The sequence below is a fragment of the Leptonotus elevatus genome, chromosome 1, assembly GCF_054856555.1.
Source record: "Leptonotus elevatus isolate MCC_2025b chromosome 1, RoL_Lele_1.0, whole genome shotgun sequence".
NCBI classification, from domain to species: domain Eukaryota; kingdom Metazoa; phylum Chordata; class Actinopteri; order Syngnathiformes; family Syngnathidae; genus Leptonotus; species Leptonotus elevatus.
In genome coordinates, this window is record NC_141239.1 from 20,599,589 (window position 1) to 20,622,267 (window position 22,679).

General features: G+C 37.4%; 2 protein-coding genes across 8 annotated transcripts in view; one reads left to right on the forward strand and one right to left on the reverse strand.

Annotated features, from left to right (window-relative positions):
• Positions 1-39: 39 nt before the first annotated feature.
• cdk5 (cyclin dependent kinase 5) lies at positions 40-9,314 on the forward strand. Its single transcript, XM_086082589.1, has 12 exons — positions 40-231; positions 539-627; positions 706-773; positions 1,271-1,331; positions 1,399-1,455; positions 1,564-1,659; positions 1,729-1,803; positions 3,787-3,883; positions 4,193-4,262; positions 5,347-5,407; positions 5,479-5,559; positions 6,045-9,314. Exons 1-12 carry the CDS (start codon positions 195-197, stop codon positions 6,129-6,131), a joined length of 879 nt encoding a protein of 292 aa, XP_085938715.1. The 5' UTR covers positions 40-194; the 3' UTR covers positions 6,132-9,314.
• A 1,161-nt stretch (positions 9,315-10,475) lies between these two features.
• The window catches only part of asic1c (acid-sensing (proton-gated) ion channel 1c), a 103,680-nt gene continuing 91,476 nt past the window's right edge, over positions 10,476-22,679 (reverse strand). For 3 of the 7 annotated variants that reach the window (XM_086082750.1, XM_086082732.1, XM_086082724.1), the window contains exons 6-11: positions 21,924-22,077; positions 20,242-20,333; positions 20,032-20,111; positions 18,860-18,931; positions 17,541-17,593; positions 10,476-12,973 (exon numbers count right to left, since the gene is read on the reverse strand). In XM_086082750.1, coding sequence (XP_085938876.1) covers positions 12,895-12,973; positions 17,541-17,593; positions 18,860-18,931; positions 20,032-20,111; positions 20,242-20,333; positions 21,924-22,077 — 530 coding nt within the window. In that variant the 3' untranslated portion in view covers positions 10,476-12,894. Of the gene's footprint in view, positions 12,974-17,540; positions 17,820-18,859; positions 18,932-20,031; positions 20,112-20,241; positions 20,334-21,923; positions 22,078-22,679 lie in introns of all 7 variants that reach the window. The other 4 variants (XR_015095804.1, XR_015095803.1, XM_086082757.1 and 1 more) reach the window with 4 other exon arrangements.

Here is a 22,679-nt window from a genome sequence, read left to right on the forward strand (position 1 = left end):
GACGTTGGTTGTAATACATGATTTGGCCTGTAGGGGCCCCCAATAAGCTCTGCTGTACGGAGCGCTCCGGAGCAGCAAGTGTTGCTAGCGCGAAGCTAACGCTAGCAATCATAACAACCCCCCCACTAAAATTCGGGGCTTGGTCACTGGGTTGTTCCGCTGGCTATTTATTAGCTGGCTCAAACGGGGCAACCATGCAGAAATATGAAAAACTCGAAAAAATCGGAGAGGGTAAGTTGTTTATTTTGTACTCGCTGTTATGTCAGCTAAGGTGGATTTGCTGTTGTATCATCTAGCTTATCGGTTAGCTGACGTTAGCTTCGTTTTTACGTCGTTGCTTGCTCTCATTCCAGATTTAGTTATTGGGAGGTCAATGTAAACGTGTTCAGGAATAATATATAAAATATACATGTGTCGGTGGACGTCTTGTTAGCTTCGGGAGAGATGTAACTAGCTAGCATGTTGATAGCGCAAAAGTGCCATTCAATTTGAATCTGAGCAAAATATGATTTTTTTAAAATCCAAATTATTTCCACAGGTACATACGGGACTGTATTCAAGGCTAAAAACAGAGAAACCCACGAAATCGTGGCCCTGAAACGAGTCCGTTTGGACGATGACGACGAGGTGTGGGTTTGAATTAAAACGTATTGATGCATACTAGGCGCTTGCACGGTGATGTTAACCACTTTCCACCCACTACAGGGCGTGCCAAGCTCTGCCCTGAGAGAAATCTGCCTGTTGAAGGAGCTCAAGCATAAAAACATAGTCAGGTCAGGCCATTTACAATATTTGTATACGTAGTGTAAGTGTTGTTGAGAATCATAATTGTGTGAATGCTGAAGAGCCTCATTAAAATTAACGGGGACATTTTTAATCATCACCTTACATTTACATTTTGTCGATCAAGTTAAACCATTCGAACTTCCCAATATTCCCCAAAGTCCTGCGTTTTGGAGAAGTGTACACATTTTTAATGAGAACATTACCAAAGTAACCTCAAATTCATCATTTTTGTTCAGCCACTTCGCAACTAAAACTCCATTAAGTCCAACTTTTATTGTAGGCTAAATGGCAATTTCACATTTTCCATGAGAAAACTCCACAATTAATGGAGAAATTTGACAAATCCACCTCTTCTCAGTAATTCAAATTATTAAGAGGGCAAAAAAAAAAAACGAAGAAAAAAGAAGATGTTCTACAGCATGCACAAGCACATTCTACACAAATTGTAATTTCTAGTTTAAATAGATACTTCTGTCCCTTTCAGGCTACATGACGTGTTGCACAGTGACAAGAAGCTAACATTGGTCTTTGAATATTGTGATCAGGTGAGACAAACTCAAATCTGACCACTTGTAGACACTTGAGCTAATGTTTACCTTTTTCACCGCACAGGATTTGAAGAAATACTTTGACAGTTGCAATGGAGATTTAGACCCTGAAACAGTGAAGGTGAAAATTACATTTGTTGATGGGTTTACACTGCATGACCAAGTACCCAATTCCGACTTCATGCCTTTGCAGCAGTGCACGTGTCAATGCCTTTCTTCTTCTTTGCAGTCGTTTATGTTCCAGCTGTTGAAAGGACTTGCTTTCTGTCACAGTCGCAATGTTCTTCACAGAGATCTTAAACCGCAGAATCTTCTCATCAACAGAGTGAGTGAACCCGGGATTATAGAGAAATATAATCCGATACATACGTTTCATTCATGTTTGTGTTTACAGAATGGCGAATTGAAGCTGGCTGATTTTGGGCTTGCTCGAGCCTTTGGCATCCCTGTGAGGTGTTACTCAGCTGAGGTAAGCTGACAATACAGCGTGCTAATCGCTAACTAGCTCAGTGTGAAAGGAACAACTTTGAAATCATTCAAAGATGTTAATGTGCACATGTCTGTAGGTACATACTGTACAACTATCTGCATCAAACAGCATTTAACCAATACAATATGTTGTTTTTAATGAATAATGTGTTATCAGAATGTCAGACTACTGTATTTCTTTAATAACTAGCCTGGGGCATTTATTTACTCAACTGCAGAGAGTACTAGGTGTTTATTAACGCTGTGAGATTAAACATCGAGGCTTTTTTTCCCCCAGAAGAATGCCAGTACAGATATCAAACACTGATTACACTAGTACTTTTGATAAATAAATCCCCCCACCACTCCTCCCAAATAAAAAGATAACTTTAAAGAACTACTAAAATCTATATTTCCCGACATAGCATTTACATTTGAAATTGTATTAAATTAATGGCAATATTTTATTGTCCTAATTTCAAATTTCTAGTTCCGGATTATAAAACGGTATCGCCCTCCGTCGCAAGTACCGACACCTTGAAAAAAGGCCGTGTATCAGCCCGATACTGATACCCGGTATCAGTACTCGCCCATCCCCAATTTATTTAAATAAAAAGATTGATGATATTTGTAATAAACACACTTTGTGGGATTGGCATTAAAATGATATACATCAGTGTAATTTCAATTCCTACTTGAGGGATTATAATTATTATAATAAATTTAAAAAAATTATAAGATATTGAAGAAATGTGTTTTGAAATATTTTAACCATTTTATTTTGAAATGCTTAACTTCTTTATTAATAATAAACAATTTGTGAAAAATATACCAATAATAATTTTTTTTTTAAATATATATATTTTTTATAAATTAAAAACCAAACAATACATTAATATAACGCTACTTTAAAAAATAAATATATTTTTAAAATGTTTAATTTTGTTTTTAATGCACAATGAATTTTGTTCATTTTTTGGGATAATATAAATTATGAAATATCTTTGCATATTCATGGTTTTCAAATGATAGTATATTGTGATAATATTGTAACAATAATAATCATAAATCTGTATCTGACAGGGACAATGCCAAAGTCAAACAAACTTGCAGTGGATGTGATGCATGTATCGTAGAGTTGATAGCTAATGTTAATTCTCAATATATTAGAGTTGGAATGAAGTGAATCGGTTGAAAAATGTGGAAGTAAATGTGAAGTGTAGAATCTCCCAATAAAAATGAGTGGAGAAAAGTAGGGTACAAAATGGGGAATTGTGAGTAAGGCGTGAATTTTGGTACTGAAATAAATGGAAGCGCTCATGCTTGGAATGAAGTGAATCGAATGAAAATGTGGAAGTAAATGTGAAATGTAGAATCTCCCATTAAGAATGAGTGGGGGAAAAATATGGAGACATGTTGTCTCTGCGAAACCACTATTTGAGGGGAGTGCTTGCTGTGATTTGTGGCCTCCTGTCAGTCCTGATGGGCTGCTGATGTTTTGTTGCCATGGGCAACCACGAAGAAAGGCAGGTTGGAAGTATAGTGGCGTAGTGGTTGGCACGTCTGCCTCATGGTTTCGAAGTCCACAGTTCGAATTTTGTCTCTTGCTTTTCTGTGTGTCGTTTTTATATGTTGTTGATTTTTAACAAATGTACAAATGGCACAAAACCCCCACGCCAAAACAATAAAAATGACATGATGCAGTGTCATGTTCCTCTTTGATGTACTTACATTTCTGCCGAATTCAATCACTTTGTGTGGCTCCTTGCAAATGGAAGTTTTTTGTGATCTTGCGATTGAATGTCGTTGCTCTCTCTGCTGCACTTGACTGCACTCACTCTCAGTAAAATGTCAAATGCTCGGGGAGTCGGCACACCACCGCAGGCAGTTGACATGAAAAGACGAGAGGGAGGAGCACCAGTTGATGTGACGCTGGGTACATAAAAGAGGAGATTCCACTCAGAATTCGCTTGTGTGTGTCCAGGTGGTGACGTTGTGGTACCGACCCCCAGATGTGCTGTTTGGTGCTAAACTTTACTCTACCTCCATCGACATGTGGTCTGCTGGCTGCATATTTGCAGGTATAATTAGCAGTGTAGGCGCAATCGCTGGACCATCACAGTGTAAACATCTGTAGCAAACCTTAATATTTGTAAAATGTTATCAAAATTGTTGTGTAGAACTGCACTGAATTATAGTGAGCTTTTTTTTCTCTGTAATATTTTATAGTTCATCAGCAGTATCATAAATAACAAGCAACGATAAATATTATTTAATGAATACATTTGTGACGGTGTCACTCAAAGTGAGTGTTATCATTTGTAAAGGCAAAAATATTGAATACAAAGTCATAGAGTTTCATTTGTCTAATATGTTGTTTTTGGATTCAGAGCTGGCTAACGCTGGAAGGCCTTTATTTCCCGGGAACGACGTGGACGATCAATTGAAGAGAATCTTCAGATATCCTTTCCTCAAATTTGTGTAACGTCACAATATGATAAAAAGCTGTGACAAGAGATAGGCTTGGCCATGTCACATCATTGTAATGTGCTCCTATGGGCTCAGCGGCGCAAAGGATCATGGTCTAGTACGCTAGTTCACAATGCTGTGTTCAGTTGAAGCAGGCGAAAAATGTTTTTTGACAGATGTTGAAAAACATTTGCTGGTATGACTGATTTATGGGAGTGATAACCTTTGCAGTAGCCAAAACATTCCTAATTAAAATTAAACTGCACTGGTAAACTAACCACCAGAGGGTGCTAGAACTGCACAAATGGAATACAGCCCTGTCTGAACAAATCTGCTGCTTTTAATAGTTTTACATGGTGACTATGATATTGTGGCAATTTTAATATATCAATATCCCTAATGCATGACACCATTTAGGATTAATTTACACTGCAGGTCCAAATGCCCAATTCCCATTTACTGTAATGCCTTCATCAATTTTTGAGGGGGGATCTTATTTCAAGTAACTCATCTGTGATATTAACACTGACGGAACATTTGAAACCAAGAACTTCACAAGCGTCAACAGCAAGCAGTGACAACATAAAAGTAAACACTAATACATAAGTAATGCAAATATTAAACATTACATGGCTTGAATATGAATGAGCCTAACCTCCACCAGAGGTGACAAATCCAGGTCCAGAAAGTTAAAACCCTGCCACAGTTTGGCTTTAGCCCCTGATGCTAACTAGCTAGCTAACTGGCTCCCTAGCAGGTAAATGAGCACCATGGGAGCTAGCTAAGGAGCGAGCTAGCTAGCATCAGGGGCTAAAGACAAACTGTGGCATGGTTTCTGGACCTGGATTTGCCACCTCTGACCTCAACATTACTCTTCTGACTGCTGTCTACAATTATTTTAGCTTATTTAATGATGGGCATACTTCTAATGAGACATATATGCCATATTTAATTGTCTGTAGATATGTAGATTTTGTTCTCCCAATTGAAATTGAAAGTAAAAAAAAATAAAAATCTAAAATGTGTTCACTTGAACTATGTAGCTTTTGTTGCGTTTTCTTTAACCGCCTGACACGTTGCTGGGCACGCCGACGGAAGAGCAGTGGCAGACCATGACCAAGCTCCCAGATTACAAGGTAGTAATAAAGTTTTGTGTGTGTTGTGTGGTTTGTGCACAATGCTGAAGACGTCCTTCCTGTCTTTGCAGCCATATCCTTTGTATCCAGCCACCACCTCATTGGTCAACGTGGTCCCCAAACTCAGTAGCACGGGTCGAGATTTACTCCAGGTACGGTATACGACGGGTCCATTTGAGGTTCCGCTGCACATTTTGTAAATGGCCTGGTGCGTAATCAAAGTATGAAATTAAACAGCCCGTTTCGAAAGGTTATGAGGATTTGTTAGAATGTTGAAAGCGCTATTTTTCTTCTGAGGAAGAGATAGGAGGCTTGATCTTAAATAGAGAAAGTTTAATGAAAATTTGCCGCGTTATTTAAAATTTTAAATTGCTAACTCATTTTGAAGGTTTGACATATCACATTATTTTTAAGTTGACTTTTACAAAGTATTGCCCCTTTTGTATTTGAAATAATAGATGCGCTGTCACTGATAACACCAAGATGAGATTTAGGCTTATTTTTTTCTTGAAATAATATCTCAAAAACTGCTCAGCATCCTTCATAAACACAAGGTGAAATGGGCCCCCTCCATTTTTGGCCATGTTAACAACCTCAAGTGACCCCTGCTGACCATCTTTGCTGTCCTCCCACACAGAACCTTTTGAAATGTAACCCGGTCCAGAGGATCTCGGCAGAAGAAGCCTTGCAGCATCCTTACTTTGCCGACTTCTGCCCGCCCTAAATCCTTCGTTACCTCCCGGCTCATCGTCAGCCGCCAATCAATCCGGTCACCCCGTCACGCTCGCAGCTCATTACAAGCAGATCCAAGCGGGCCAATCCCCCTGTGGAAGCAGCGTGCCCAAAGCTGCTCTTTTCTACTCCACTGTACCCCACTGCACTCATTTCCCTTGGTAGACGACTACACCTGTGCAAAACAAATTGGGTAAACTACATCAACACAAACAACATCACAAATAGTCTTGTCATTTATAGTCAAATTGGACCACAATAGACATTTTAGCCAGCTAGCAGTGCAACAGTGCAACTTATGGTCACTTGTTGCCAGGCAGAATTGGTAAACTGTAACTCCTGTTCCCCAAGTCTCCATGGCAACCTGGGGCAGAGAATTCTGCTGCCGCACACATCAGAAAAGTACAGGAAGAGTTGACAAAGTCAACACCGCCAATTATAAATATAAACAAAATATTCTAGCCTATTTTATTATTAATTTCCTCATATAGTGGCTAGGGGCTATGAAGAGTACCAGTGGCCTGTAAGGGGTATAGAGTTAAATACAACTTTGGAAAATATTAAGACACAACTGATTCAAATGATACAATTGTTTAATCTCATTTTATTACATATTCACAACAACTGATGGATAGCTAATTTTGAAATTAAACATCAAGTATACTAATTTTGCATATGACATTTTTAGCACAAAACATGGACATTTAAAACATTTGCTTCCGCGGGCCACATAAAATGAAGTGGTGGGCCAGATCTGGCCCCCAGGCTTTGAGTTTGACACCTGCGATTTAGAGGTGTATATATATATATATATATGTTTGAGTAGATTGAAAAGTTTGGTTTTATTCAAACAGCATACATTTCAAAATACAAATATTGTAATTTTGAGCATTTATTTTCAGCGAAAATACTAAAAAAAATTTGGTCTCATTTTTTAAATAATCTAATAAAAGTGAAATCTATATTATTGGAAATCTATATTATTAAGCCCAAAAATATTTGCAAATTATGGAATGCTTCACACAACTCAACGTAGCGCCGAGCCACTATTTGAGGAAATACAATATGTTACCTTATGAGTCCATAAACTGCAATATGGATAATGAGTCGTGGGTACATTGTCTTAAAAAAGCAGCTTTACACTTTGGCGGTTGCATTTGTCTTATAAAAAAAAGTTTCACGCTTCTGTGGGACCCAAATGTAAAAAAGAAACCACAAATGGAGGAACATCATGCTCCTTGTTATTCATTCATTGAGCTCTAAATATCTGCTTTCTAAAAGTTTGATGAGCTGTGCCCTTCGGTGTGTGCTGCTGACGAAATGGAGTGAAAAAGGATGAGTTTTTGTACCGCAACATGGTCCCTCTGGGAGGATGTTGCCAACAATCTACCATTATTGTCAGCGCTGGACATGAGCCGACCAACACTGCAGATTTCAGGCGATGTACATTCACAATTGTCACCAATTAATGACTGATAAATACTCGTAGACTGATAAATACTTGTAGACGCATTAAAAAAAGACTGCTAGTGTCAATTCCTTTGGGCAGCTATTTTGGTCTCGTGACATTCAAATAAGCTCCATCTTAACCAAAACAATATTTCAAATTTGACAAAAACACTACAAATAGTTGTATATAAAACTGTATTTGATTTTTTTTTTTGCTCTCAAGCAATAAAAGCAAACAAGCCTGCACTCCTGTCCAGCCACCTTTTTTTTCACAATTGTATGAGCACAACATTAACTCATTCACTGCCATTGACGGCTATAGACGTCAAAAATTCATTTGAACTATTTCTATTAGTTTAACATATTTTTTCCACTTTTGTTAACGAGAGTGTAAAAACCTAGATTTTTTTATTGTACATTTAGAACAGATATAAAATTTGTGATTAATCGTGAGTTAACTAGTGAATTCATGCGATTAATTACAATAAAAAATTGTAATCGCCTGGCCCCCCAAATTTTTAATCTTTTATTTTTTTAAATCGCGTCAAGCGATTATTATTTTTTATTGTAATTAATCACATGACTTCAATCATTAACTCAGGATTAATCACAAATTTTATATCTGTTCTAAATGTTCAATATTTATTTTTTAGGTTTTCATACTCTTAACAAAAGTGGAAACAAAGTGGAAAACTAATAGAAATAGTTCAAATTAATTTTTGACGTCTATAGCCGTCAATGGCAGTGAATGAGTTAATAGCATGAAAAGCTAATTTATGATTTTGTATGTGGCCCCCATTTTATAGTTGTCTTTGCGCACTTTTTTTTTTATTAGTTTTTTTTAAACAGGCCCTTTTCTTTGACATGATCATTTTTGTTGTGTTTTGAACACTGACATTACTGCAGCTGGTTTTCAATAAACGGGCCAATATAATTCTCGTTGTGTCACAGTGGACCATTGTTTTCTTGTTTCCATCTATATCTGCTTTTGTCTTTTAGTGGCTATGTCAGGGTTGGGCAAGTCCTCTGAGGGCTTCACTAAATTGATGAAAAAATGTTACGCAACAATTGAACAAATATTTAGTATTACTGAAAATTAAGCCTTTGTGAGTTAAGTGTATTTTTTTATAACAGTAACACTGAGGTTTTATTTGTTTTAAAATTGGATGTCGTGCCAGATCAAATGCTCCGACGGGCACACAAATGGCCCATGAGTCATACTTTACCCACCCCTGATCTATGACACGCTTTAAACAGAAAAAAAGAAAGAGAAATTCTATTCTTTTTTTTATGATGTTCTTGCACCAGTAGCCTTTTTGTTTCTTTTCTAAACATGCTTCCTAATATCGTTCATTCTGATTGTTTTGGCAAAAGCCGACAAAGCTGAGATGTATGCGTTCTTTTGTCAGTTAAGTGATGCATAAATATGGTTGCATGTATTTATTAATGCTGGAATGTGAAGCTTTGGTTTCATACTACTGTGCTCTGTAGCATTTAGCAGGCTCTGTACAATTGAACACGTGTGCAAGTGGATTAAGTTATAAAGGCCACATAAAAGTGTTTTCTGTGAATTTTCACCTGTAGAATTCTTTGATACAGCTTTTGCGGTTTGTTTCAAAATGAAGAGTGGATTTTTTATTTTTTGCACTTTTTTTGTTTTTGCTAAGTTGCTTTTGTTTATAGAAGCCAATAAGATTGAGTGTAAAGTAAAGTGGACATAAATGAGCTTCCTTGTTTTGATTTCTGGAATCCTGAATTATTATCAGGCCAATGGCGATGTTCTGGAATCTGACTCGCTACATACATCAGCCCTTTGTTCTTTAATCGTCACTGTATATGTCAGTTTCATGAATGCTACATCTTATTGAGACAATTCCTTTCGCTTTACAGATGCAATGTCTTCAGTGGTGGTTGTGATCTACTACAACACCAATTGAATTTGTCAAAAAAACAAATCTTGAGCTTTATAGATGCTTTGTCTGCTCTTTGATTGCTGATTTTCGTGTGTTTTTTAATTCATATCAACAGTCCCAAAATAATAATAATTTTTTACACCGCCCACTTAACTCATTCACTGCCATTGACGGCTATAGACGTCAAAAATTCATTTGAACTATTTCCATTGACGGCTATAGACGTCAAAAATTCATTTGAACTATTTCCATTAGTTTACATTTTTTTCCCACTTTTTTAACAAGAGCATGAAAACCTAGAAAAAAATAATTGTATATTTAGAACAGATATAAAATGTGTGATTAATCGTGAGTTAACTCGTGAAGTCATGTGATTGATTACATATAAAGAATTTAATCGCCTGATGCTCCTAATTAAAAAAAAAAAGATTAGGGGCGTCAGATGATTAACTTTTTTAATTGTAATTAATCACATGACTTCAATTGCCACTCACAATTAATCGTACATTTGATATTTGTTCTAAATGTACAATAAAAAAAGTCTAGGTTTTCATACTCTTTTTAACAAAAGTGGGGGGGAAATGTGAAACTAATCTAAATAATTCAATAGAGAAAGTCAACCTTAAACATTTCTTGACAATAATATGTTATATGTGATCTCACTCGTCTAAACATGACATTCTGATTAATATTACATTTGTGAAATATAAGGTATGGAGCAAAATCCAGCTGTTTTTATCCATCTCAGAGGGCGGCCACTTGCTGTCAACAGAAAACGACATCACAGTTGCTCAGTGCTCAGGCAACGCTCAATCACAGCGCACCTCTTGTGTGAAGCTGAGCCGTGATTGGTTGTTACCGGAGCCCCCTGCTGCTTAACTCGTATTCTACAAATGCTGAAAGTTGACTTTCAAGAACCAAATGTTGAAATGAACCGAGAAATACGGGTAAAAAACCGACATGGCACGAGTACGATGGGTAAATATCGACTTTATTAGACTTGATCATTGTTACATCACAAAGTCTCATTTGTGACTCGTTACATGTTGAGGAATATTTAGAATAAGAAGAATAACAACAGGATACGAGGGTGGAATTGTACAATGCGTTTGTGTCGTTAAGGAACAGAATATGTGCGTCAGTTGTGGACGATTCTCAGTCACGTAAGTGCTAATCACCAAGACACTTCTGGTCTACATCCCTGTGGTGAAAGGACAGAGAAACAGTCTAGATCTATACATACCTGGAACTGGAATTTGTACATGACATGGATGAACGGTATAGAATTTCTTCATGGCATTAGATTGTGGTTATATACACGCTTCAGTTCACAATTTTGACGAGAGCTTCTATAGACAATCGATTACTATCACAAGGCATTGTGCTGATTGGTGTATGAAGAAGTATTGAGGCCACGCTGAGAAGAACAGGAATCGACAGAATTGCCAGAATGTGGGAAGAAAGTTTGACATTTATGAGAAAAAAATGCATTTGTACTTTTGTGGGAGAGTATTACGGGATATTTTTTCCATAATTCTGCAGGAATATTGTATTAGATGATATATATAATACATACATACTGTATAATATACACGATACAATATTTTTTGGGGGAAGAATAAATGCGGATTACGACAACTAATTTTATGAGAATGAAGCCGCAAAATTGCTATAAAAAGTTTAAATTTGACAAAAATAGTTATATATTAAAAAAAAAAGTACCATCACAATCAACAATTTTATGATCAAGTAGTGCTTGGAGTACTGACAATGTTATGTCTGAAAAGTATGTATTTTTATTTATTTTTTTAACAAGAAAAGTCACAATCTTCCACAAATGTCCTAATTTTACAAAAATAAATTTGTAATATAATGAGAAAGTTTGAACATCACAAGAGCAGTGATATTTTTTGAGAAAGTCATCATTTTACAGGAATTATTTCAAATATAGTCCTATTTTGACAGATTATACTTTTCTTGTCATAGTGAAGAACAAAGTTGAAAACAATTTAAATCATTTCTGACAAAAACCTGAATTTTTACAAAAATCATAAGACTGTATGGAAATAATATAAAATTACGAGACAAATTGAAATATTACGAGTAGAGAGCAATGTTTAAAATGATAATTTTGCCAATAAATGCTGTAATTGAAGTGTACAATTAATTTATAATTAAAAATCAGGGGTTTGTGTGGTCATCTAACCTTTTTAATGCTGAGAAGCTACTTTTTGGCTGCTGATTATGCAGTATTCTAATAATATGTTAATGTTAGGGCAGAGCACACAAATTGGTTGATAAAAATTCCTGCCTCAAACGTGGGGGCAGGGCGATTTCCGTGGAATAATGAATTCTGAAAAAATGTGTTAATGACAGCCCAAATTAATATGAGCCTAATAATTAATTACATTCATTTATGTAAAGATATGTTAATGATCTCATAATAATTAGGAAACAGATTCATAGCAATATTCAACACTTTTCTTTCTATGAATCTCTTCAATTGTTTATATTTTCAAATGATCACTTTAGACATCATTCCTGGGAAATCACAATGCCCCATTACTGGTGAGCCCGCGGGCTACTCATGCGGTCCCTTGGGCCCACCTTGGTGACTCCTGATCTAAACCATAAATATTCGGGAACAAATATTATGAATTCATGTATTACAGGTCTTAACTGACATTCACATTTCAATTGTGACATTATTCTCAGAATACTGTACTATTATAATTTTTTTTATATTATAACTTTCTTCTAATTGGACTTCTTTTTCTCGTAATTGTACTAATTTTGTCTCTCTCCCTGCGTGGTCCTAATACTCCTTCACACCGATGAGATAAGACACAATTGACATTATCAAGAAAGGCAAAGAAAGATGTTTTCAGCGTTCTCTCTCAATATCCTAAACAATACAAACATTGCGAGATGATCACTTAAAAAAAAAAAAATTCTGATTAGCATATATGAGGTGATGGATTTAAGCTGAAAGGCAACATTCATATAAATCAACTCCTGCTAAGGTCGCTCTGGAGAAGATGCTGCAGACTGCAGTGCTACACATAGCAGGTCATGTGTTTTTCTTCCTGGTCACGTAGCAACTTCACTTCCTTTTTGGACACGTTGGGACTGAAAAGTGACATTTTGAAAAACATGAAGAAATTATGTTGCATTTAAACCTGAGTTCTGTTTCGGAAGTTGTTGTTTTTTTTCTTCTTTCTGATGATGGTATTCTATTTCTATTCAGGCATTGATAAACTACTGTACAATTCAACCTTGTTTGTTTTTGTCTAATAAATACGTCAATTGTTTCACAGTTTTCTGTCAAATGCCCCCCCCCCCCTACACACACACAAACATCAGGTTGTCAACAAGCAAACTCCTCAAAGTTGCCTAGAGTCGGGTGACGAGGTAACATGTTCGGCGTGAATCCGAGACTGTCCGAGTGACTCCGGAGTGTGTCACAGGTGCTCTGCAGAAACACGGGGAGGGGAGCGGGGTCGGGGGATGAATCAACGGGATCGAACCAAGCGATGATGATGATGATGATGAAGATGCGTGAAGCACACATAAAAATGAAGGTGGAAGGAGGGAGAGAAGAAAGAAAACAGCACAATCTTAGTCCTTGTTTTTAGTCTATAACTTAGCGGTGCAACGATTAATCGACAACTAATCGATTATCAAAGTAATCGACAACTATTTTGATAATAGAGACATTGTTTAAAGAGGAACTTAACGCAAAAATGTTCTTAGCAAGAATGTTTTTGTTACGGTTCAGTTGTTTTCTAGGTTTGGTCACATGCAGCACGAAGGCAGTTGTGACATCAATCTTAGTTGACAGCAGAGGGCGCTATAGGCTAAAATGGCGCAGTGCCGTATGGACTATATGCCACGGAGGAGGCGGGACTTCCGACTTCTGGGGTTTCACCCATCAACTTTGTCCGGTTTGCGACGTGTGGGCCGCGTCCAAGTACGTGCGCTTCCGCCTTTGTGCCCCCCGGTTGCGCGTTCCTGTCGACGGGTGCGAGGCTGCGAGTGTGCATTTCAGATAGCCGATGAGCTGGGGGGGCGCAGGGGTGGGGGTGCGAGTGTTGGAACAGCAGTGGCCGGAAACGGGACTTATGTGTAAAACCCGGAAGTCGGTGGCATCCACCCCATATGGAGAGAGTTTGGCCAACTGGGTTTTCAGCAGGGTAACAAGATGGCGTCCATATGTCATGTTACCAACAGTCGCTGTGATTGGTCAACTGCTGGTCACATGACAAATGGACGCCATCTTGTGACCCTGCTTGAAACCAAGTTGGCAAAACTCTCTCTCTATACGGCTGAAATGGCGGCCCCCTTAGATGTATAAAAATGGATCATTACACAACAGCAATATTGATGAAATTACTGTTTTAGACCAGTGGGGGCGCATACAACATATTCTTGCTAAGAACATTTTGCGCTTAGTTGAGCTTTAACTTGAAATTTTCCAAATCTTCAGAATTTGAGCCCCTCAACAGTAAATATTGTCAGAATTCCGTAGCAGACTTGACTGTTTTGGAAGTTAGCGTACTGATTAGAGGTCACCTTGCCCACACGCACATGATGCTCCCATTTTGTAGCTTGAAAAATAAATTTTTTGTAACCTGTTAAATAGCACGCAGCCATTGTATTATTTCAAATTTGTTGACTTTGTTTCTTGATATTCATGACTTTATACTTGAAGTTAAAGTTTGTGTTAAAGGTGTTGAATTTGAGGAAAAGTCAAGCCTTTAATAACAAACCAGATGCAAATGAAACTTGAAACCATTTGAGTCTGTCTGTGCTTGGAGGGAGTAACTGGTGAGTGAGGCCAAAGTTCAACGTGGTTTATGTCTCCGGAAGTGTGAAGACTTGAAGCAACTAAATGGAGAGCCAGTGAGTGTTTCTGAGAATGGGGTGATGTGATGTGATGTGCTGCCAGGTTCGGTCAAGACGTTTTTCTTTTTTGGGGATATTAAATCATGTGACTGATTGATGTCAGGTGAAGTGGACTTTTTTATGGATACATTTAGTGAAGTGTCAAAAAGTGAGAGGCATAAACATGGACACACACAACATTTGGAGGCACAATGTCAATCTATTGGAACACGAATGGTCATTAAAGGCATGAGGGTGACAAATGTGTGTATTTGAGGAAGGCACTTGGGGCACAGCTTTATTTAAGTGAGGCTTTTATTGGTGTCCAGGTAATGAAGCGCCAAAACTCCAAAGGCTAATTGGGCACGCCTTTTATTTGCGTAAGGCATTTATTTGTCTAAAGCACTGACTAATTGGGATACAGCATCTGCTTAAGGGGAGCTTTTATTTGTTTTAAACGTTTATTTTATATTTATTTATTTACATAGCGTTTATTGGAGGGATGCGTTTATTTTTCTGAAAGAAAGAAACTGACTAATTGAGACATGTCAATTTGAGGGAGCCGTTTAATTATATTGAGCAGATGATAACCTGTCAACTAATTAACTAACATGGTGTCTATTTGAGCACACCTTTTATTTGAGTGAGGCATTTATTTGTCTCTGACTAATTGGGGTGCAGCATCTGATTCAGGGAAGCTTTTATTTGTCCTAAGCCAATGATCACATGGCGCTTATTGGAGGGCGGTGTTTATTTTTCTGAAAGAAACCACTTACCCACTGACTAATTGGGACATGTCAATTTGAGGGAGCTGTTTAATTATCTTAAGCAGATGATAACCTGTCAACTAATTAACTAACATGGTGTCAATTTGAGCACATCTTTTATTTGAGTGAGGCATTTATTTGCCTCAAGCAGACCGCTGCTGACTAATGGCATCTGATTCAGGGAAGCTTTTATTTGTTCTAAGTTTATTGGAGGGCGGTGTTTGTTTTTCTGAAATAAACCATTTACTCACTGACTAATTGGGACATGTCTATTTGAGGGAGCCGTTTATTTGTCTGAAACAGTCGACACATACAAGGACTAATTGGGGTAAGTCATTTATTTGAGTGTGGTGTTTATTTTTCAGTGGACAACATCCCTGCTTAGTTGGGGTAAGGCATCTACTGGAGTGAGGTCTTTATTTGTCATGAACGCGCACCTGCTGACTGTGGACTAACTGGTACATGGCAATTTGAGTGAGGCGTTTATTTATTTTGAGTGGGTGATGTACCGCCAGCTAATCAAGAGACGGTGTTGTTTTGCAGATGACGATCGCGCTGACAAATTGGGGGCGTATTTGATCAAGTGAGGGTCACTATTTGAGGAAAAAGGATGTGCTGAATAGTTGTTTCGTGGACACCATAAACATTTGTGTTCTGGCTGAGCTGCTGCCAGTCAGACTCGGAACGCTTCCCGCAGACAAAGAAGTCTTTTCAAATGGTGCGATAACATCCCAGAGTAATGCATCTAGTGATGCTATCTGTGCTCCAGCCTTGAAAAAAAAGTGCCTCAGTGCTACAGGGAAGTAATTCGCCCTTTCAATGAATATGTAATGTGTTTCCACAAGGGGAAGGGCACACTGCGTTCTATGCCGGGGTGAAGAAAGCCCCATTATTCGAGGAAACAAAGTCTTCGCATCAGCGGAGAATCAAACCGACTCAAGTTGTCCGTAAATCCGACAAAGAGGAGATTCCCACCCCGATTGCTTCCCAGGTGAATTAGGGGCAAACTGTCCTTGAGTAGAATGCACTCAACGAATGTGTGCCTTCCATCGCACTCTACTTGACTATACAGTACCGCTGCGAAAAACGCAGTGCAGTGAACGCATCACAATGAGACATGCGAACAAATAACAATGGAGGACAACAAGCATGTTGGCTAGCTATATTTGCTTTCTTTCTTTAGCTAATAAGCTCAGGTTTTAGGTCGCTAATTGTTCTCTTGTTTTCCCTTTTTAGCTACTTTGTTCCTATTTAGCTGTTCAGGGATGGTTTAATGTAAGCTATCTTTTTTTTAAGGGTAGGATTTAAGTGAGCTATTTTTCTCTTCTTCATGTGAAGAGAATAATTTAAGTTAGCTATTTTTTTCCTCATATTTAGCTGTTAAAGGTTGGGTTTAAGTTAGCTATTTTCTTCTTATTTACCTATTAAGGGTTGGGTTCAAATGAGCTATTTTTCGGTTCTAGGGTAGGTATTAATTAATAACTTTCAGACTAGTTTGCTGCCAACTCAGGCTGTGGTGGAAAATCAAGAACGTAAACAAGAAGACAGAAGAGCTTGTAATAAATGAATAATTATGTTTGTTGTTAAATTGAAATATGGTAAATACTTTCAATACCACTTTTGTTTCAAACCGACACCAGTACAAGTATTCACTCTTCAAGTGCTCACCCACGCACGTACAATACATTTAGTACTTTTGATATTTACAATTTTATATAACATCATGGCAAGAGTAATTGTGAACAAAGACCTTTCTTTCTGATGGAGACAATGATTCGCTGATTTATCAAATATCCGCAGTATCGCAGAGGTGGACTTACTTGATGTCAAATTTTGTTTGCCTTAAGTATCTGTGGATCATATAGGGAGAATTATAGGGAAAACAATTTAATTAAGGAAGAAGGGGTATTCTTTAACTTTTTAATAATAAAAATTAAATAACACAACTACTTAATGTACGTCATAATTTGATTTGATCTTTATTTGTCTCGAACAAATACCAACAAAAAGGCTAATAATGATTAAAAATAACAGTAATAAATAAATATAAATGAAGAATAGATTATAAATACTATTACAATAAAATAATAATAATAATAATTATTATTATTATTATACAATACCATTCTTCAGTTGTTATTGTAAGTCTATGGGAAAAAAATTACGCTATTGTATTTAATTATTTGAAGTCATAACAATAGCAATAATTCTAAATTAGTGAAATAAGATATCATAAAATTGCTGCAGTTCATATTTTTATGCTCTTTCTCATAGTAAAATCCACATTTTATTGTGTGACATCATGGGGGGGATGAGGACGCATGAGATGCCTTAATGACAGCGTGGTAGCGTCTATTAGTAACAGCGGGGGTGAGGGGGGTGTGCTACCTGGGGGCATGATTAGGCGTGACACCCGGGCTGCTTGGGTTCTCTGGAAACTCCTGGAATAGACACCATGAAAAGAAAGATGGGTGAGGGTGACTGAGATGAAAGTAAAGCACAATGTGTTTGGCTTAAAAACAAAACAAAACAAAAAAAACACAGCAGTGAGGGGCGGAAGATGTAGTTGGATGTGGCGTGTTATATAATGCGAGGTATTGAAGGATGACGAGTGGATGCAAGTCAATATTTGAAATGAAATGGAGTTTTACTTGACTAGTGAGGTGTCTGGTGAGAAATGTGATACATTAAGAGGAGGAGGAGGAGGAGATGATGAATGTATGACATAAATGCAAATATTACAAGTTACTAGTGGCATACAGTATATGATGTGATTAAAATGTGTGTCATTATCACTCTTATGTCACCTCACCCCCGCAGTAACAAACGACCAAAGTGGGCCTGACTCACATTCAATCTTTTCCTTTCACTTAGGTTTTGTTTTTGTAGTATTGTACTTGAAGATGGAAAAAAAACCTAATCTGACATTTCAGGAGCCGCACAGGGAAAGAGTTATCTATTCATTTGTGTGTGTTTTTTTTCAACCAAAGGAGGAAAAAATGAAATCAGTTGAATAAAGTTTTGGCTAATCATTCTATATACCCACAAACTAGTCTTGATTTCATTTCCATACAAAACAGTTTCATATTCAGGACACAGGGCAGATAAAAGTGAGGTCCACAGGGCTTAGCATTAAATCCATAACAATTCAGTTCTTGTTACCAGGGAGGATAGTCTGCTCTGCATTCCTAATACAGCAAGATGCATAAAGACCTTGGAGTATCAATCCCTTTTCGCACTGCATTTAGCAGGGCGCAGCACACCAATGCAACGACAAGGTGCCTCAAATTAGGAAGTGCTCTCTTCAAGACGGCAGATAGATTTATTTACAAGTAACGGCAAGATTAAACTATCCTCTGCTGCTCGTGTCCTGTGAAGCTCCTTTTTAAAAAAGAGTAAACGAGCTTTATTTTGCATACATCTTGTCCAGTGGCAGAAACTCCATTTTGACTTCCTGGTAGGCTGATACGTCAGCACTTCCAACTACAGGTGCTGTAAATCGGTCATTTCGGCCGTGCGAGTGTGCGAGTGCAGTGTGAAAAGGGCTTAACAGTGTGTTAGGTGCACTGTTAATGCTCTAAAAGTGAGTGAAGTAACATATAATCAGCGTTACAGCTGTTAAATGAACTTAACTAAACTCCTCCTGAACTCCCCTCTGCATTCTTTCAATGTGAACAACACAATTGAAAGAGATTGTGATATATTACCAGGTTGTCACTCTGACAGCGCTGTGGTCGCTTCTTGCGCATGCAGTAACCCAAAACTTTGTCCTTGAACACCTGAAGACACAAATAATGGATAAATGTCAGAAATAAAGGGAAATGTGAGGTTCTCCAGGATGAGAACTGTCAGAAAAAGACAATACATTACGTTACACTATCTGTGCCACAACTTAGACCAGCTTTTAGCTGGTCTAAATTCTAATATACTTTCTGTCACCAAATTTTCAGGTGCGCTGGGGCGTGTCATTCAAACCCCAAAAACGTGTAAACACATTTTTTAATTCTTTGTACTTCACTCCCAAAAACAGATTTACAAGCTTTATTTTATTTTATGCAAGAGCATACAGAAGGCTTTGATGCAGCTTCTGACATGAAGAGGTGGCTTAAAGCAATGGTCGTTATTTAATTAAACGACCAGCAGAGTATAAGAGATCAACCAGGGCCATGTTGCAACAAGCTCTTTTTGTCAGTGTTTTTACCAGGAATGTATTCTAATGCTAATTGCTGCAAAACGGAAACAGATAGAAATATACTTCTTTTTTTTTCCTGATCAAAGAACAGACACTAATCTCCATGTTTTTATAGCAATAGAACACAATATTATGTGGGCCTTGCAAAATCAGTCAAAATCCAGTACACCAGCCGGGAGCGAAGGGGGTTGCTTCAGTGAATGAGTTAATAAAACAACAACAACAACACACACACCATCAGTCCACTAGAACGTCCATTGAGGCGCAATGCCAAATTCCCAAACATGATAAACTAGACATGCCCTGGGCATGAAAATTAAGACGTGCCAGTTTTTACTGTGAGTCCAAAAGGATTTGAGCAGATAACAAAAAATGGACTTGGTTGTTTAATTTCACACTTGATGGGTCGGCAGTCACTCCAGAGACCCAACAGTTTGTATCGAAGTAATTAAAAAGTCAATTTCTCATAATGTGTCCCTTTTGACCAATTTTCAAGTTTTCTGGCACTTGGTTTATTAAGAATAAATAAATAAATAAAGACAGTCCTCTCCATGTGATGTGATATTTAGTCCAACTCCTTGTCAATATAGATGGGCGTGGCTCGATCCACTCGTTTTTACAGTCCATTTGGAAATTTAGCCTATTAATCGTTTTTTGCAATAATAAATGAACTAGGTGTCACTTTACCTCATATAGATAGTCGAATATTTCCAGTATTGTCAACACGCTGGCCCCTATAAACAGACCCATCTGCCCTCCGATGTCACCTACAAGAAGAGACATGAAAGGACATGGACAGATGTCACTTTTCATTCAGCATCAATCAAAAGGAATCTGAGCACAGTTGTCAAAGCGTCCATCAAAATTTTCCGCCAAGGTCGCGGACCCGAGTCTTACCGAGAAGCCCGGCAATTTCGTAGGCCTTCTTCTGCTCGATCTTCTCGTAATTCAGAGCTTCGAAGAAGATGTCCAAAACCAAAATGTTTTCTCTAGGGGGGGGGGCAAAGTCACACAGGAGCACAGCCGACACACGTTTAAGTCCTCGTGACTGACAGCGGACATGTCATCATGTCACACTTTCATTATTGTTACATTGAAGGTGAACGATGGAGACTCATCATGCATGCACACATTAGAAAGACGAACACAAGCATCTAAGTGCAGTGATTCTCAGTGTGGTACGCGTATCACCAGTGGTACACAAGCTCCCTCTAGTGGTCATCTGTTTATGTGTGCGAAGTTCCACCATCACATTATAAACGCCATCTTACAACTAAACACGGCACTGAAAGGGATACTTGACTCATTGAGCCATTTTCAGCAGTAAAAAGTTCATATTTTGCCCAGAATTTATTTGATAACTTCATTATTTTATTGTCATGTACAATTAATACCTTTAAAGACGAATTTTTGCACTTGCTGTCGGCTGAAGGTGACATCACCTGTACTGAGGAAGTAGGTAACGACCAATCATAGCTCACCTGTTTTCTGGGTTTGGTCAGTAAACTGAGCCATGATTGGTCGTTACCTACTTCCTCAGCACAGGTGATGTCATCTTCATTCGACAGCAAGTGGAAAATTTAGTTTTTAAAGGTATTAATTGTACATGAAAAATAAGGAAGTTACCACATTAATTGCAGTGTTCCCTCGTTTTCTGCTGGGGTATGGTTCCAAAAAATACCCGCAATAAATGAAATCCGCTAAGTAGTTAGCTTTATGTTTTACATTTATTGTAAAGGTTTTAAGGCTCTAAAACCCCTCACCACACAGTTTGTACACTTTTCTCATCGAGGCATATACATTTTCTCACATTTCTCTCTTGTTAAACATTCTCAATGTTCAAAACTTCATAAATTTTATAAAATAGGTAAATTACTGTAATAAAAAACGCATGCAAAATTACACACACACAAAAAAAAATCTACTTACTTACTTAAATTGCTATTTATCTTGTGTGAATTTTTAATTAATTTTTTTGAGTATATATACATATATATATATATATATATATATATATATATATATTTATTTTTATTATTATTTTTTTCCTTTGTTCAAACGGTGCCAAATGTCACAGTTATATATAATTTTTAACCAGTGCACTTTTTACTTTTCAGTAGTACTGTTTAAAAAAACTTTTTTTTCTTTTTTTTTTACTTAAAGCTAAATCCAACTGAACTGTAAATACTACACATTTGCATTTCATCTTTAAGAACAGTTTAGTTTTAAACATTTACCAAGTACATTTTTTATTTTAAATTTTCATTGATTCATTATTTAAAGGGAGAGTTAGCAATTTTTGTTTCTGATTTTTATTTATTTATTGCAAACTTCCCTTCATTTAAGAAGTGTTCATGTTCAAACTTTGCATAATGTTATAGTGGCTTACAATAATATTAACTATATCATTATTTGTATTATTCATTGTTTATGAATACTTAGGCCTACTAAGTTACTTTAATGGTGTCCTTTATGGTGGCATTTGGAAAGCTAGGTATTATCTGAGGCGGTACTTGGTGTAAAAAGTCAGAGAACCACTGATGTATTGTATCCGACTACTGATACTAAGTCATACTCACCCAATATACTGCTCAGTTTTGTTGAATTTCTTAGCCAGATACTTAGCAGATGCCTTACTGGGGATCTTAACCATGGACAGCTCCTTGCCATAGCGAGTCATGTTGCAGGGGGTCTGACACACACAGTAATCGTTGTCTTTCTCTACCAAAAAGTCTGTGGATGATCAAAGTCCGTCAAACACGTTGGGATCGCTGCGAGAAACAAACGTGCACGCGACACGCGCTTTGCGCAAAATAATAATAATAGCCCAGCACACATCAGGAGAGTTGCAGTCGCTGCCATCGTTCACTTTCCATGAAAGCAAATAATGACTGAAGCTAAAGTAATGTACCCAGGAAAGGGAGGAGGGGGGGGGGGGTGCTGAGAGCTGTGTAGGCTTTTCATTTGAGATCAATACACATACAGTAAATGTAATATTTCCTCAAATAATGGCCTTCGCTGTCGCTGACTGGCGCAGTGTGCAAGATTGTACATCCAGTTACCACCGTACTTCATTTATGGTCCGGAAGTGTTTAAAAACATTTACAGTAACTAATTATGACTTGATTATGATACCTGGCAGCATTACAGATTTCTAAATGAGCGGTCACCAACCTTTTACAAACTAAGTGCTACTTTTTGGCTAATGATTAATGTCATTTGGATATACATATCTGAATTACACTCTAAAAAGAATTGTTGAACCAATTTAAGATTACAAATTGAATTGTTGACCAAAAATAAATAAATCGCTTCACACAATTTAATTAAGTTAG